The 15170-nt window shown below is 51.6% G+C and overlaps 6 protein-coding genes across 6 annotated transcripts; 4 read left to right on the top strand and 2 right to left on the bottom strand.

Annotated features, from left to right (window-relative positions):
• Positions 1–177: 177 nt before the first annotated feature.
• Positions 178–2227, top strand: CH63R_00143 (Cytochrome P450 4A10; the record flags this gene model as incomplete). The annotated part of the gene is made up of 7 exons (XM_018295118.1): positions 178–403; positions 490–959; positions 1073–1159; positions 1229–1394; positions 1490–1755; positions 1840–2003; positions 2068–2227. 7 exons carry the CDS (start codon positions 178–180, stop codon positions 2225–2227), a joined length of 1539 nt encoding a protein of 512 aa, XP_018163480.1.
• An 869-nt stretch (positions 2228–3096) lies between these two features.
• On the top strand, positions 3097–3780 carry CH63R_00142 (Citrinin biosynthesis oxydoreductase CtnB; the record flags this gene model as incomplete). Its single annotated transcript, XM_018295117.1, has 1 exon — positions 3097–3780. The coding sequence occupies one exon, from the start codon at positions 3097–3099 to the stop codon at positions 3778–3780; it is 684 nt and encodes a 227-aa protein (XP_018163479.1).
• Positions 3781–4056: 276 nt separating this feature from the next.
• On the bottom strand, positions 4057–5866 carry CH63R_00141 (cytochrome P450; the record flags this gene model as incomplete). Its single annotated transcript, XM_018295116.1, has 4 exons — positions 4057–4472; positions 4549–4723; positions 4780–4796; positions 4933–5866. The coding sequence occupies 4 exons, from the start codon at positions 5864–5866 to the stop codon at positions 4057–4059; spliced, it is 1542 nt and encodes a 513-aa protein (XP_018163478.1).
• A 2334-nt stretch (positions 5867–8200) lies between these two features.
• CH63R_00140 (F-box domain-containing protein) lies at positions 8201–10096 on the top strand (the record flags this gene model as incomplete). The annotated part of the gene is made up of 1 exon (XM_018295115.1): positions 8201–10096. One exon carries the CDS (start codon positions 8201–8203, stop codon positions 10094–10096), a length of 1896 nt encoding a protein of 631 aa, XP_018163477.1.
• A 924-nt stretch (positions 10097–11020) lies between these two features.
• Positions 11021–12232, top strand: CH63R_00139 (F-box domain-containing protein; the record flags this gene model as incomplete). Its single annotated transcript, XM_018295114.1, has 1 exon — positions 11021–12232. The coding sequence occupies one exon, from the start codon at positions 11021–11023 to the stop codon at positions 12230–12232; it is 1212 nt and encodes a 403-aa protein (XP_018163476.1).
• Positions 12233–12867: 635 nt separating this feature from the next.
• On the bottom strand, positions 12868–14987 carry CH63R_00138 (L-ornithine-N5-monooxygenase; the record flags this gene model as incomplete). Its single annotated transcript, XM_018295113.1, has 7 exons — positions 12868–13067; positions 13124–13225; positions 13279–13580; positions 13646–13773; positions 13865–14196; positions 14280–14474; positions 14561–14987. The coding sequence occupies 7 exons, from the start codon at positions 14985–14987 to the stop codon at positions 12868–12870; spliced, it is 1686 nt and encodes a 561-aa protein (XP_018163475.1).
• Between the last annotated feature and the right edge of the window lie 183 nt (positions 14988–15170).

Raw genomic sequence — 15170 nt, 5'->3', positions numbered from 1 at the left:
GTTCGGATCTACTTCTTCTTCCCTCAACTTACCGAAACTAGTCGCATTAGCCCGCAACCTGCCGAGCTTCGGTGACCTTTATCTGTCACGCATTACCTACAATATGTCCATTGTCCGGGTACTAGGGTGTGCATTTCATGATCTTGGAGCGTAGTCTGAACAGATAACACAGCCTCAATGAATGCCTTCCAAAATGTACAGGTGATTCTCACCAAAAGTGTGGCAGTATCCCTGCTTCTTCTGTTTACTTACGTATCTCTGCGCTCCGTTTACAATGTCTGTTTCCACCCCCTCCGACGTGTGCCAGGCCCTTTCTTGGCCAAGATTTCTCGACTATGGCTTTTCTACCACGACTATCATGGAAACCCCCACAACCACATTCGGGAACTGCATCGGAAACTAGGTACGGGCAGGAAATCCATCTCGCAATTCTACCCTTCAAGATTATGACATTCTGTCTTTCAATGTTATTCACATGAACCTTCTCAGGCCCGCTCGTTCGCATATCGCCGAACGAGGTATCAGTCGACAATGTTGATGCCAACAATACCATATACGCTCAGAATAATCCATGGGTCAAGCCGGCGTACCATTACAAGGCATTCCAAAGCTCTACAGCATACAGCATTTTCACCGAGCTGGATCCTCAGACGCACGCTGCACACTCTCGTCTCTTGGCACCCGCCTTTTCACAGACAAGAGTCAGTGCGACGGATGCGCAGCGGCTCTTGTGGGACAAATGCAAAGCCATGGTGGAAGGCATGGACGATAGGCTGGGAGCGGAGAAGCACGAGGATGGATCCTCCAATACCATCACCATGAGTCTCAGCAGGTGTTTCCGCAGCTTTGCTCTGGATGTAGTCACAACTTGGACATTTGGGCACTGTGCTGAGAGCCTACCCACCTTCCACTCGGAACTATTCGAGATCCTTGATGTAGCAGCCGAGAGTGTGATATATGTAAGTTTCGCCGCTTCTCCATGTCACCCTTTTGTCAACCGATTATCGACTTCTCGAAAAGCAAAGCCTGAAGACTTTGGCGGCTAACGTCTACCGAATTACCAACTGCATAGTTCCAGCACATGCCTTTCTTACGAGCCTTGATTCCCTACATTGCACCGCTGGTGCCATCGCTTGTCCCAAACAAGATCCTAGGACAGGTAACGTAACCTTTTTGTATTCCACTGCCTAAGACATCCATTCCAGATTGACGCTAAGCTTGAATCCAGTACGCCAAGAAAGCCTTGGAATCAAACAGGGCGGCTCTGAAAGGCCTCCGTGAGATCGTACCTTGTGTATTCTCGAATCTTGTCTCCTCTCAGTGGCAGGAAAAACGCGGTTATAGCCCATCGGATGGGCAAATTATTTCAGACGGGATTGTAATTTTGGCAGCCGGTAGGTGCACGCGCAAAAATGAATGCCAGGTCTACGCTGTCAGAAGAAGATCTGGGCATTCTGTCCGCGTTATTAACAGTGAACTTTCGTCTAAGGAGCCGATACGACAGCGGCCGCTTTATCAATTGGCATTCATTGGCTAGCAAGAAATCCAGACCTGTGGCAACAGCTGCAAGATGAATTACGGCCAGTCATGAATAGCTTTGAAAAGCCTCCTCGCATCGAAGCACTTGCTGCACTACCTCTTCTCAACGCTGTTCTCAAAGAAGGGTTGCGGGTGTCCTGCCCTATTCGCGGCCATATGCCCCGAGTTGTCCCTACAGAGGGTTGGAACTACAAAGGAATACACTTTCCTCCCGGGGTACTTGCCTTCCATCCCCAAGCCATTTCACTGATATGATATAGTTATTGAAAACTGAATTGCTAACGCGGGAGCATCTTGTAGACGGTTGTGGCCACTTCGGCCTTCTACGGTTGTTACAACGAGACAGTTTTCCCCGACCCGGGGTGTTATGACCCCATGCGGTGGTTACCGCCAAAACACTCGAGCAAGATGGAGGCCCATCTTCAACCATTCTCGAGAGGCACCAGACAGTGCATTGGACAAAAGTGAGTCTGCGTAGAGTATACCGAAAACTCGCCCTAGCAATGAGTATTAACAGAAACGACACAGTCTCACTCTGGCTATGCAACGAGTGGTCATTGCGAGTATTGTCTACTATTTTCAACCGGTTGCAGTCGACAATACAACCATCAAAACCAGAGAGTTTGTGACATTGCTGGTAGATTCTCCTCTTGAAGTGACGTTGATCACTGCCAATCGTCTAGACTAGCATTGAATCCATAGCTGTGGGAAAGAAAAGGGGACTATCAAGTTGATTCTAAACAACACTTTCAACATCAAACCCCCCAAACTTGATTTGCGAAAGAAAGTACGAGCAATTAGCTCCTGGTCTCCTCAGCGTGCATGTTTCCGGCCCAAAATTCGGGATGCGAATAATGTATTTACCTCATGAGCCACCGCCATGAAATCCATCGACCACACCAAAATCTGTAACCAGCCCATTCTGTTTTACATCAATGCCCACACCTACTCCAAAAGTATATCATTTTGTTCCTCTTCACAATGAATGAGGAATAGCCTGACGCCCAACGATCATGCTGCAAGTAGTATCGACTTGGTTGAAAATGTCAGTCGTCAATCTCGAGCCACCTCCGTAGCGACCAGCATTGCGAATATATTCTTCGTGATGTTCCTGCATACACGAGACTGTGCTCTGCGTTCTTCGAGTGTCCGACTGGCCCAAGGGGCTATGAAGATTGGGCCGAAGTGCACGTGCAATTGCATGTCACTGGTCAAATACCTACATCATCTCGGGCATTTCCTATGACTGCAAAATAATGGACTCTCACAGACGAAAAAAACTCCCGAGATTCGTTCTTGTTTGATCCATCGAAAAAGATGCATGTAACTTATTTTCCGTTGAAAATCACTCTCTGAATTTTCTTGCCGCTTTCTTAGTCTCCTATCTTGTTCCCGAAACAATCATTTTCAAGTGCCCATTCCAGAACTTAACTGATTTCGCCCTCATTTACAACCCTGTTTTTTGAGGCAAGACTTCTTCAAGCAAAAAAGACCCTCCCACGTAGCACGTTTGAGATAATGCGTATTCTTTGTCTCCATGGCGATGGGACTAATGCAATGGTCTTCGCGGCCCAAACGCGGCATCTAAAACGAGCCCTGGAGCTCCACGGCATCGAGCTCATATACGCAACCGGGCCATTTGAATGCGACCCGGGCTACGGCGTGTCACCCTTCTTTGACGACTGCGGTCCGTTCTATCGCTGGTGCCCTAATGATCCGCGGGACCTCGACGGTCAAGACGCGGTCGAGGACGATCTCACTGATTCGGCGGCCATGACAGCGGGCATCATCGAGATGTTTCAAGATCTGAAATACGAATTCGGAGACAACATCAACGACATCAACAGCCCCGAAAGCTTTATAGGAATCCTCGGCTTTTCTTCTGCTGCAGCTGTGGTAGCAGGAATTCTTGCTTCCCAGGAGGATGGCTCAGGGAATCCCTTCTCCATGTGGCATCGCTTTCAGTTTGGGGTCCTGATCAATGGGACGGGGCCACCCACAAGATTTTCAGGCGCAAACGGCAGCAAGCAACCAATCAAGGTCCCAGTTCTATCAGTCGTCGGCAAACAAGACCAGTGGCAGAGCCAAAGCAAACTCCTCAATACCTTTTTCGATAGGGAGTTGGTGACGTGTCTGGAGTTTGACAATGGCCACAAGATACCCTCTGAGCAGAAGCAGGTCGAAGAGATGGTGTTTACTATCCTAAAGATGATACGCAAGACTGAGAAACTTACTCCTTAGTTATTGGTATCTAATGCAAGTCACATGCAACTAGGGTCCTTCATTTGTTTCGAAACAGGTCCCATCTGCTCCATTGAAAAGGGAAAAGTTTGCTGGTGAGCTATGTCACTGCCCTTGCCTTTTGAAAAGAATTACCTTCTATATTCAACAATAATACAGCGCAATACAAGGCGCAAACTCCCAACGAAGAAGGGATTGTTTAATTCTGTTCAAGTTCTTACGTCTCCAAGAAAGGCCTCTTGTATCCATTTCCGATCTCCCCCACATGATCGGTACTTATGCCACTACTTTTCTAATCAGCATATCACCCGCCAGATCTGCAATTCTGTGTACCCCTGCCGCAATGTCTTCCGGTCGACTCGTCCCTGGCTTCAACTTCACCTCGTAGTGAAAAATGAACCGTGCAAGCACGACTTTCATTGTCCACAGAGCGATGTAGCGTCCAGGGCAAGAAGCCTTCCCACGTCCAAAATCAAGGCCCGGTCCTGAAATTGACTCGAAAGCCGCGGAAGAGGGAGTGTTGTTATCGCTGGCGACAAATCGAAACGGCTTGAAAGATGCGGCGTCTTCCCCATAAACGGCCGGATCGTGGTTTATGGCAAACGACGGCATTGCCACTGTGACGCCACGAGGAATAACGAGGCCGTCTGAAAGTTTGACATCGCAGAGGGCTTTCCGAGCCATGACAACTACTGCGAATCAGCTAAAGCCTACGAAGAGCTTCGAGCCGTTTTACAGTCAGGTCTGACGTATTTTCGGTAAACTTACTCAAAGTACCCGGTCTCATACGAACCACTTCCTTCATGAAGCTGTCTACTTTGGGCATCCGCGACAATGATTCTAGAGTAATGACCTTGCTCTGGCTGAGAGCATTGCAGACCTCTTCTCGCATGAGCTGTTGACATTCAGGTAACGACGCCAAGTCGTAAACGCATTGCAATAGCTAGGTATGGTTAGTTGTGCATAGGGTGCAAGTTACTTGGAGCGCGCTTGACTTACGGCATTGACAATTTGATCTATTGAGTCAGTGTTAGTGAGTTCTGCTAAAAAGGCGATATGGTGGCGTATGGTAGTAGTCCTTTTGATAGCGATGACGACACGTCAAGACTCAACAAGGAAAAGCCAAAGTCCAAAAGAAGAATTGGTACTCACTATCTCCAGCAAACACGTTATCGAAGATCTGACCAACTTGGAAGTCAACATCGGTGGTCCGCCATCCAGCCGAGTGTTGAAGCTGGTACCCAATCATGTCGTGGGGTCTCTGTTCCAGTGCTCTATCCTGGAGCAGACGCTCTTTCACAATTGGAGCAATCTTCTCCGCGAGCTTTCGCCGTGCTGCCATCAGAATGCGATAATTCGGTAGCACATGCTTGATGAGAGGTCGCAGCCAGGCATGGAATCCGCGAAGGTCTCGAGCTGCTAGCATCAGCTTGATGCCAACGCCGCTAGCGGCGGTAACCCAGTCTGGATCTCTGCACGTTGGTGCGCCGACCAGAACCCTTCCAAAGGTACGGTTGACCAACGGCCGAAGACATGGATTCATCGAAACCTCAGTCCAGCCGTCGGACGTGTTCTGGTTGATGTGGCGTTTGTCCTTCGTTGACTGGAAGTACCCGTCTTCCCATTCTTTAAAACTATGTTCGATTTCCTCGTCGATGACCGAAACAACATGCGCACCATATCTTTTCAGACTTCCCATGAGGGTTTGACGCCCAGTCTCGTCGTCCAAGTGGTACCTCCAAGTGGTGTGTTTCGATATCCAGAAATCATGGATAGCCGCCCCAAAGCTAAGCTGTTGGTAATTGTAGGTCCCCAACTCAGAAGCATATTGCTTGGGTAGCAGTATAAGATCCGATTGTGGCCCGACAATTTTGAATGGCTTGTTTGGATGCTCAAAGTAGCCTTGGAGTAAGAGTGATCCAAAATCGAAGACTGAGTTGGGGCGGGGAGAAACCGTCGGGACATCGATTGTAGGACGTTTGCTAAAAGGCCAGCCCCTTGCAAGATAACTTATAAAGCAGAATAGGAACAAGCCTATGCTGCCTATTAAAGAAGCTTTAGTAACAGTTGATGATATACTGGCCATCCCTATTGATGTAAGACGGGGAAGATTAGAGACCAGGAAATGTGTTTTTCTGTAATCGATTGCATTGAATGAAGCGCAGAGTGACTATGAGATGTCAAGAAGTACTCTGTGTGGAGTGTATACGCGCCGACAGCCCGGAGAATAAATAAACTCCAAGCATGCATAAAACAGCCATGCTCGGGTGATTAAAGGTGACGCTGAGCAATTTCGTGTAAGGTTTATGAGCTCTTACTAGTGCGGCAACATTTAGCAACACAAATCTGTTGTCCTATGGATGCAAATGCACAAACACGTAGGTAAGTGATGCCGTTGTGTCTGCAATGCTCAGTAACTGAGTAAGCTACCTTGGTTCGCGGCACCCTAGAAGCTATCACAAACATCAGCTTCAAATCATTCCCTGTTCCTCAGTCCCGACTACCTACTTAAGTGAAACCCTTTAGCTTACTAGATGATTGAGGGCTTCTAGACAGCTACTTAACAACCCCTTCTTTGCTACTAATAACCTTTACATGTTAGGTATCCCCTATTTTACAGAATGCTAGAAAAGAATAAGCAGTTTAGTTTAGTGTCTTGAACAGTTATACACTATAGTACGTTCTACTCCGCTTATTTCAGAAGTAATCCTTCTTATGTGAAGGTAATTAATCTATTATAAAAGGCTGTCTCTTCTCTATTTTAGAGACAGTGAGTTAGATAGCATATAACTATACTAGATCCAAGAGTTTAAATTAGTTACGCTATACAGCAATAACAGTAGTAAATAACTAAATGCTAGCACTATGCAGCCTCTAAAGTAAGAATAGGCAACTGTATTTCATCTAGGTTATATTCTTTTTATACCTGAGCTGCTGTAGTTGTGATTTGTCTAAATTGAATTAGCTAGTGTTACCTCTCTGTTTCTAAATTCTGCTCCAGTGCAGCTATGTTTCTTTGATTAATTTATCCTGCATCTGCCACAGCAAGCAGTTCAGATGTAAAAGAAATTTCTTTCAACTTTAAGGTGAAATTGCAAGCACCCAGTCTCATCAGTTTTGGTCTAAGACCTTTTCCTGGCGGAAAGAGAATAGCAAACAAGCAATATCGCTTCTTCATATTGCACGAAATGACAAGATGCTCCTGCCCTCTAGAGGCACATTTTCTCTATACGCACTTCTCCTATTGATTTCATATTCCATCTCATCCCATCAATAATCAACTCTTATCGCTAGTGCACAGGCATCATCTTCCTTTGCCTCCTCTGCCACAATCATCATCTGAGAGCACATCAGAAGAGCACCTAATTGTCATAAAAACCATTGTGTCTCAGGCTTCTTGTGCCAGTTTGAATTCAAACATAAGAACAAGTCTCTTGCCTGCTTATCCACTGAACCCCCCTCCTATGTCAGAATATCTTGCAGTTCTCTTACCTCTACCTGTTTTCTCTTTCTCACATAACCTCACCTTGCCTGGAGGTAGCCTACCTTGTCTCAACCTTCGCCACTATCACCTCACCTTCAGAAATGCCTAACTCCTGTTGCCTAGTGCCTGCCTTCTTTGAGGTGATCCCTCCAAGGCCCCTTTCTATCTTGACCTCCCTTTTCTCCCTATCCTTCTCCTTCCCCTGGTTTCTCTTCTCTTAAATTCACAACAGCACAGTTCAGCCTACTTCTTCTGCCTGAGCTAGGCCTCTTCATCGCTTCTTTTTCACAAGCATCCACCTACTTCAGCTAAATCTTTCTGGCTGGATACCTTCAGGTAGAGAGTCTTTTGGTCCAGTCTTGACAGTAACTTCTGGAATTACCTCCAAGAAAGCCTTGTCTTTCACCTGAAGAGGTCAATCGAAGACGACCGTAAGTCAAGCCTTCTTGCAACTCAGATCCAAGTTCTCACAAGCACTTTGTCCTTTGCTTGTCTCCATCTGCCTGGACTTACCATTTCTTACCTGGCCTCCTGCTCCCTTGGTCCTGTCTCTACCTCAATCATCTGGCATAAAACCCCTCCATTCCTCCCATGATCCGATCGTTTTCTCTCCCAGATTCATCCAACGAAACCCCAAAATCTTGACACCTCAAATCCTTCTTTACCCAAAGTACCTTCTAGGATCGACATTTCATAAGCATCGGGTTGAAGATCGGTCCTCCTCTGGATAAAATCTTACCTGCAACCACAACGAAGAACAAAGGCTCCTCTTCCTTGAACATAGCCTTGCAACTATCCAAGACCGCTCTGTTCTCCAAAGGCAAGGCCGACGGGATGGAAGCTCCATATTCTACCCATGTATGCTGACTGGATTGCACTTTTAGACAAAATTCGCATCACCCACGTTCGCCGGTCAACAAGACGACCTCACTCACCATGTCTGGTACCCGGTTCACACCTGTCCACCTTCAGGGCAGCGCATTCTTCGAACACCTCGATTCCCTGGTTGGTGACATCAACCATAGCCATGCTCCCAACAAGCCGGACTCAGTCAACGCCAACATCTCTTCTCTCGACGATGGCACGTGTCCTGGAAGCTTCAGCCTCCCTCGATTCACCCTGGCACCTGGCATCACCCAGACCCATGCTCTGACGGTTAGCCACAAACGCTCGACATCTCCTAGCCATATCATGGACCAGAACACCCAAATCGTCGACTACAACAACACGCCGGGCGCCCATTTGCCCCTCAGTGCACAGGAGCCCCTCAATATGCCTGTGCAGCAGTTTTCTCAGCTTGCTGTTTGTTCTGGAGGTGTCCCGGTCGCTGGAGGCGTCGGCGAGTTTCCCACAGCTCCAAACGTGCAGCCATCAAACGCCTCCTGGATGCAGGATGTCTCGGTCACCGACGAAGACAATGAAGACAGCCCAGACAGCGACAACGGCGCTACGCAACCCAGTCCCCCAGCTAACCCATCAGCCGGGCTGCCCGGTTCCTTGACTACCCCAAATGATAGCCCTGGTCCTTTTGGTGTAAGCACTCGATTCTCTGCCCATCATACGTCCAACCACCACATTGAAAATCGAATCCACCATGACCACCGATTCAGTAGCGGCGACAGTCTACACCTTACTTTGCAGCCGCCCACCGGCAGGATTCCGCCGCGTCGTCTTCGTGATCGAGCCCATGATGGTCAGGTCCAGCACGCCATCAGAGAGCCCGTGGCCCCCGGCCCCTCTACAAGCGGCGTTCCGCCAAACAACTTCCGCCGGCCCAACGCCATATCCGGTCTCGCTCACTTCCCTCTAGCTACCTTGAGCAGCAACTCGAACGGTGCCATCAACGGCGGGCCTGGCATCACCAGCTTCCCTCTGCCCCTTTTCAACAACGGTCCAAGTGGGGCGGAGCCTGCACACCAAGCTGCGGGTCAACGGCCGCAACTCGTCTCGGTCCAGGGCGCCAACATGCCGCCTGGGAGGAACCAAGTCAACGATTCGCTTCCCCGCAACGATACCGGTGGTCAGGCGTCTGCTGGCAGCTACGGCTTGGGGCTGTCGGCTGGCAATACTGTCAACCTGGCGGCGATTGCGGATGCGGGCGAAGGCGCCGCCCAATTCGCACCCACCGGCATTTTCCGTCCCATGAACGCGGTGACCCGGCCGTTCTATCATCCCGACTTCGACAGCCAGAGGGAGCTGAAGAGACGTCTTGGGATCTCGCCCAACTACGCGGGTGACGCTTCGATCGCGCGCAACCAGTCGGCCGCGATCCCCGACAGCGAGAACGTGGCGTTCTGGATCACGAACCTGCCGCCGAGAGTGACGCACAACCAGCTTCTGGGGCAGATTCGCGGCATGGGACGGATCTGGGCCTGTGTCATCAGCCCGCCGGCGGGCGACCACGCCACGTCGGCGGCAAAGGTGGTCTTCTTCGAGCTGGCGGCGGCCCAGAAGTTCCTCGCGCACTGCAGCGACCCGCAGCGGCGTCTTATCGTGGGCGGCTACGTCGCGCGCGTCTGCCTGAACCGGACCAAGAAGGCGGAGGAGAACGTCGAGGGCAACCACTCCCGCGTTGTCATCATCCAGGGGAACCCCTCGTTCGTCAACCCTGTCACGCTTCTCCGGCACTTCAGCAAGAACTTCGAATACGACATTGACGAGATCATCACGCATGTTCTCAACAGCCAGATGGGTCACGTCGAGATCCGGTTCGGCAGCTGGCGCTCACAGGCCGAGACGTCTCGCCAGTGCATCAAGGCCATGTATCCTCCGGGCGGCGACCTATCTCCCGTCTGGTCCTTGCGATACGGCACCGACCCTTGCTCCATTTGACGCTTCAATCCGGATGAAGCCTCTCGAAGGGGAAGTCATGCGACCAAAAAGAACGAGATGATGGTGATCGAGCACGGGTGGGTCGTGGGTACAACCAGACCATCGGCTCGGAGAGGTGGGCATGGCATCGGATGAATCGTGTAGTGGCCCTGACTGAACTTTGATGTTGGAAGCGTCTTGTTTCCGGGAAGCTTAGGGTATGCTTACATATCAGTTTCCTTGTCATCAGAAAGGGCGACGTTCAGATGTGCTGATGGAGATGAAATGGCTGCCTTGAGAACTTGAGTGACTAGAGGGAGTTGGACTGTCATTCGGGTTGTAGTCTTGGAGGACAAGGACAGAGAATTGGAGCGATTAATTATTAAGACCTGAAATACTGTTGAATCTGGCCCTTGATACTTCACGATGCTAGATCCTGGTGATACTGATGTTCAGATGGAAAAGACTGGATATCGAGGATGTTTTGAGGAAGTGCAGCATCGCGAGATTGTTTGTTGGTGTTGCAGAGCTGGAAGAGCTACATGATGACGTAAGCAATGGGCTCATCTGGTCAGTGCTTTCTACTCATCGCTGATTGGATCACTGGCTCGAGTGCTGCTGACATAAGGATGCTGCGAATGGCACCTTCTCTCTATGGTCCGGCAGCAAGTCTTGACAGGTGCCCCGGGCCGGTTTTGATGTGGGTGTCGGTGGCGTCCTTCAACTTCTCCCTCAACTTCTCCCAACTTTGACTGCAACTCGAACTTCATTGCCAACTTCATTTTCAACCTCACTGATTTCGACATCCGCTTCAGCATCTAAACCCACTCTATAACTAGCATCAGCATCAGCATCAATTGGTCGGCACCATCACGGAAACCAAAAGGAGCCGCAGGAACCGGACCACGCATACTTCCATCCCACGCCCCAGCATCTTCGATCAGAATGCCAAAGACCAAAGCAATTCCCGACTCTCTTGCGGAGGATCGCCAGCGCACCCAAACCGCACCCAAACTGCCTAGAACCCAAGAGGTCGTGAATGGCCCGATGGTCTCGACACCAGCCCCAGCAACGGCTGGTGACGGTGACAACATGACAGTCATCAACAGCGACGGGACTACCACCACCTACACCGCCTCTGGAAAGCTGCTCGACGGCGAACAACAAAGGCCCAGCGAAGCGACCAAGGCAGTCACCGACAGCGACAGGGTAACCGCCAAGGGATCAGTCAACGTTCGTTCTAAGAAGACGGAAAGGATGAAGCGCAAGCTCGAGAAGAAGAAGGCCAAGTCGGCAGGCCACCAGCCAACTCATCTCCTTGATCTCCCGAATGAGATCCTCTTCAACATATTTATCCAAATGCGTCCCAGTGAAGTCTTGGGCACTCTCCACATCTGCAGGGCATTTCACGATCTGGTCCAGCACAACGAGGCCCTACTCTCCCGCCACATCGTCTCAGCGAGATACCCCGTCCTCGCAAAATGCTTTAGGCTGCCCGTCAGCCTCGACGACATTGACCCAAAGCTCCATGTCGTCCTGCAGTACGAGACCAGAATCCAGATGCTCGGCATCCACCGACGATACCAACATATACCCCAGCCTGACCCCTTCACTGCCTGCACGTGCCTGACCTGCGTTCTACGATGGCAAGCTCTCTTCACCATCATCGATTTCAATTACTGGCAGGAAAACCTGGCTTCTGGAAAGCCAATTCCCGTCATCCCCCGCGACCAAATCCCCGAGTGGAACAAGACGCTCAAGGAGCGGACGGCCAGGATTGTTCTGAGGGCGCTCAAGTCCCCACTCATACACGCCCGCATTCTCGAGATGCACCTCGTGAATACGTGTGCGGCCATCAAGCGGCAGACCGAGAATAGGGGTAACCGACGCCGTCACTTTACCATGACCCAGGCAGATGAGGACTCTGGCACCGACAGCTTTCTCGAACAGGAGGGACCCTCTACAGCCGACATGCCCTTCCAGCGGGACGGCTACGACCTGCTCGAGGTCTACCTCCCTACCCGAACCTGGCTTAAGAATGAAACCAGGTGGGCGTACATGCCAGCCGACATCCACGACAGAGACTTGGCATGGGCTGCAACGAGGTGGAATCCCGTGTTCGCAGCCGAGCCAATCCCGAAAGATAGCGACGTCTAGCAGAGAGTCGCCGACGATACTCGGTTCAAACGCGCAAACAGTCGCAAGTATCTATATAGCGCCGACGGCTGTATAATCCGTCCTTATCAAGCCACTGAGAAAGACTTTTCATATGTGGTGCCTATGCATCGGGTTAATGGCAAGCTTGTGTTTTGGCAAGTTGGTTCGTCTGGGGATCGGAATCATGCCCTCGTCCGCGAGGCCGAAATTGCAAAGTTGAAGGTTCGGGCCCGCCGACTTATGGCCCAGGAATTCAGGCAATGTGTCGAGAATATACACTTTTTTGATTTGTATCCCGAGAGGTTGCCTGACTTGGGAATGCTTTACAGGTGGTCCGGACCTTGAAGGAGAGAATCTGTTGCAAAGAGACTGTAGTATCACAGCGTCGAGGAAGCATGGTCTTGGAGTAGCCATACACGAATGAACAGGCCTGACTCACTGGCGTCTAATGCATTTTCGCTTCATTTTTTTCCTCCTCCGTTTGTCTGTTGCTTTGGGGACCAACGAAAGAATGGCCCCCTTTCCTTTCCTCGTTTTCGTTAAACGTTTTCCCAAATTTCCCCTCGCACAAATGATCACTCTCCTTCCGTCAGGTTCTTCTTTGTCATTGACTACTCCATTTGCCGCTCAACTGCTTAGACCTCCGTCTCGGACCGTTTAGTAAACACGCAGTGGAGATCCGCCGGCTTAACTATCAGCTGGAACTTTGCCTCCTCCTCGAACCTCTTGCCGTCCTCCCCCGGAGCGAACCGGAAGTCATAGTGCCAGAGCGTATAAGCGATCGTGAGGCGGAGAACGTTCAACGCCAGGCGTCGTCCCACGCAATCGAAGCGTCCTAGAGGATTTGGTGAGTTGCCAAGACAACAACTTGCGGCCATCGATCAAGCTTACCGTAGTGAAAGGGCACGAAAGCCCTGCGGTCGAGTATCAAATCCGGCCTTGTCGTCCAACGCTCAGGTATAAACTCGTCCGGATACTTCCAGTACTTGGGGCCTACCTCTCATCAGCATCCCACTCGCACGAAAGAAAGAGAAGACACCACGTACTCCGATGATAGCAATGTAGCGGCGTAAACAGCGTCACACCCCCCGGGATGTGTGTCCCGTCCACGACGACCCCCTCGGGCGGCGCGATCCGGGGCCCGTTGATTGCCGCCGGGGTCTGGATCCGCAGGGTCTCGTTGATGACGGCCTCCAAGAGCCCGAGCCCGTTCAGGTCAACCACGGCGAACTCGCCCGGCAGGGTGGCGCCGTGCGCCGCTGCGATCTCGTCGTAGAGCCGGCGGCGGAGGTCGGCGTCGCGAGCGAGATAGAAGAAGGCGTGGCCCAGGGCGCACGAGATTGTGTCTCTGGAGGTAGGCGGGACGAGTCAGGGACACGCATCAAGACATAGTGAGAAGAAAAAAACACGTACGTGGCGCCGATCAGGACCGCCTTGGAGTCGCTGTACAGGACGTTGATGCTGCGGAACGACTTTGGCTTCTCGGACCTGTGGTCGTCAAGGAAATACTTGAGCATATCATGCCTCTCGTCCGAGTCGACCTAGCAACACGCCAAACAACTCAGTCCAGGGTGTCCAATTTCTCCCCTCCGCCGGTTCCTTCCCTCTAGCAGCGTCGGACAAAAAACTCACCGCGATCCTCTCGTCAACAAGCCGGTTACCCAGGTCTTCGAACTCTTTGGCCATCCCGGTCCGCGGCAGCCGGGCGAGTAAGACGATTGGCCAGGGCGTCTGGCCGAGACGCGCCGCCAGCTTGAATGTGAACTCGATGAGGTCGAGCATGCGGTCCTCCCGGCCGTCGCGGATGGTACCGAAGTCCCGGCCGTAGCCGACGCGGCCCATGTTGTCGAAGGGGATGAGCTTGGCGTAAAGCGTCGTGTTGACGGGAGTGCCTTGGAGGTCGTCGAGGCGCGAGAGGAAGGTCCGGAGGACGGCGCGGGTTTCCTCTTCGTACTTCTCGAGGGCTGGCACGGGAGAGAGAGAGGGGGGTTTAGCTTTCTGGCTGCACCATTTTCTTTTTCCTTTCTGCTCCAGGGGCTGTTCAAACCTTTGCTTCCTAGGGCCTGGTCCCAGACCTTGCGCCTGTCGCGGTGTTCCTCGTTGTGCCAGAGGGAATCAAGGTTCAGCTCGCCGTTGGTGACCAGCTCGTCGTAGAAGCCGGTGTTGTGCTTGGTGCTTTTCGCCTGCGGGCCGTGGATCTTGCTGAAGGCGTCGAGGTTCACGATAGACATGTCGTTGGGGCCTGGTCAGAGTTGTCAGGATACACAGCATCCATCATCGACTCGCACACCCTCGCGTCAAGGAGAAGCGGTCGCTGTGGGTAATTACCAACTCGCACAAAGTCTCCGTACTCGGCGTGCATCTCCAGGTACCGCTGATGCAGCCTCCAATTCCTGTTCTGCCACATCAGGTATACCTTCGAGGCCCGCGTCAGCAGAGGGCCGGGGAACCGGCGAAGGGGATGGAAGAGAAGACGATACGCCCCGATGCTGGCGAAGAGGGCGAGGAAGTACGACCCAGACAGCTCCGCGTAGAGTATGACTCCGCGGTAGAGCCCCAACGACGTCGTGGTCTTGAGCAAGAGAAGCGCCAGCGCCAGGATGTAGAAGACTGCAATCTTGAGGGCGTCCATGCTCCGTGGGCCGCGGATGAAGTAGAGCCAGTGCGACAAAAGGCCGGCCGCGGCAGCCAGCGTGCAGGACACGCTCGTCTGCGCGCCCAAGCTCGCCATTATGGTTACAAGAACGTCTCTCATGATGTGTTTGTTTGTAGTTTTATCCTGTCAATGGAAAACGGGATTACGCGCAATAGCTGATGCCGGCCAAGCAAAAGGGCGAGCTCAAAACTTTATAGCTCATGGAGACGCAGGCCAGCAGCGCGCGGGGCCCGAGTCAAAAACACCGATTTGTGAAGCCATCAGTAGCAGTAGCAACCTCTT

The sequence above is a fragment of the Colletotrichum higginsianum genome, chromosome 1 (genome assembly GCF_001672515.1).
Source record: "Colletotrichum higginsianum IMI 349063 chromosome 1, whole genome shotgun sequence".
Classification (NCBI taxonomy): domain Eukaryota; kingdom Fungi; phylum Ascomycota; class Sordariomycetes; order Glomerellales; family Glomerellaceae; genus Colletotrichum; species Colletotrichum higginsianum.
Note: the sequence above shows the minus strand (reverse complement) of the source record. Positions and strands in the feature narration are given on the sequence as shown.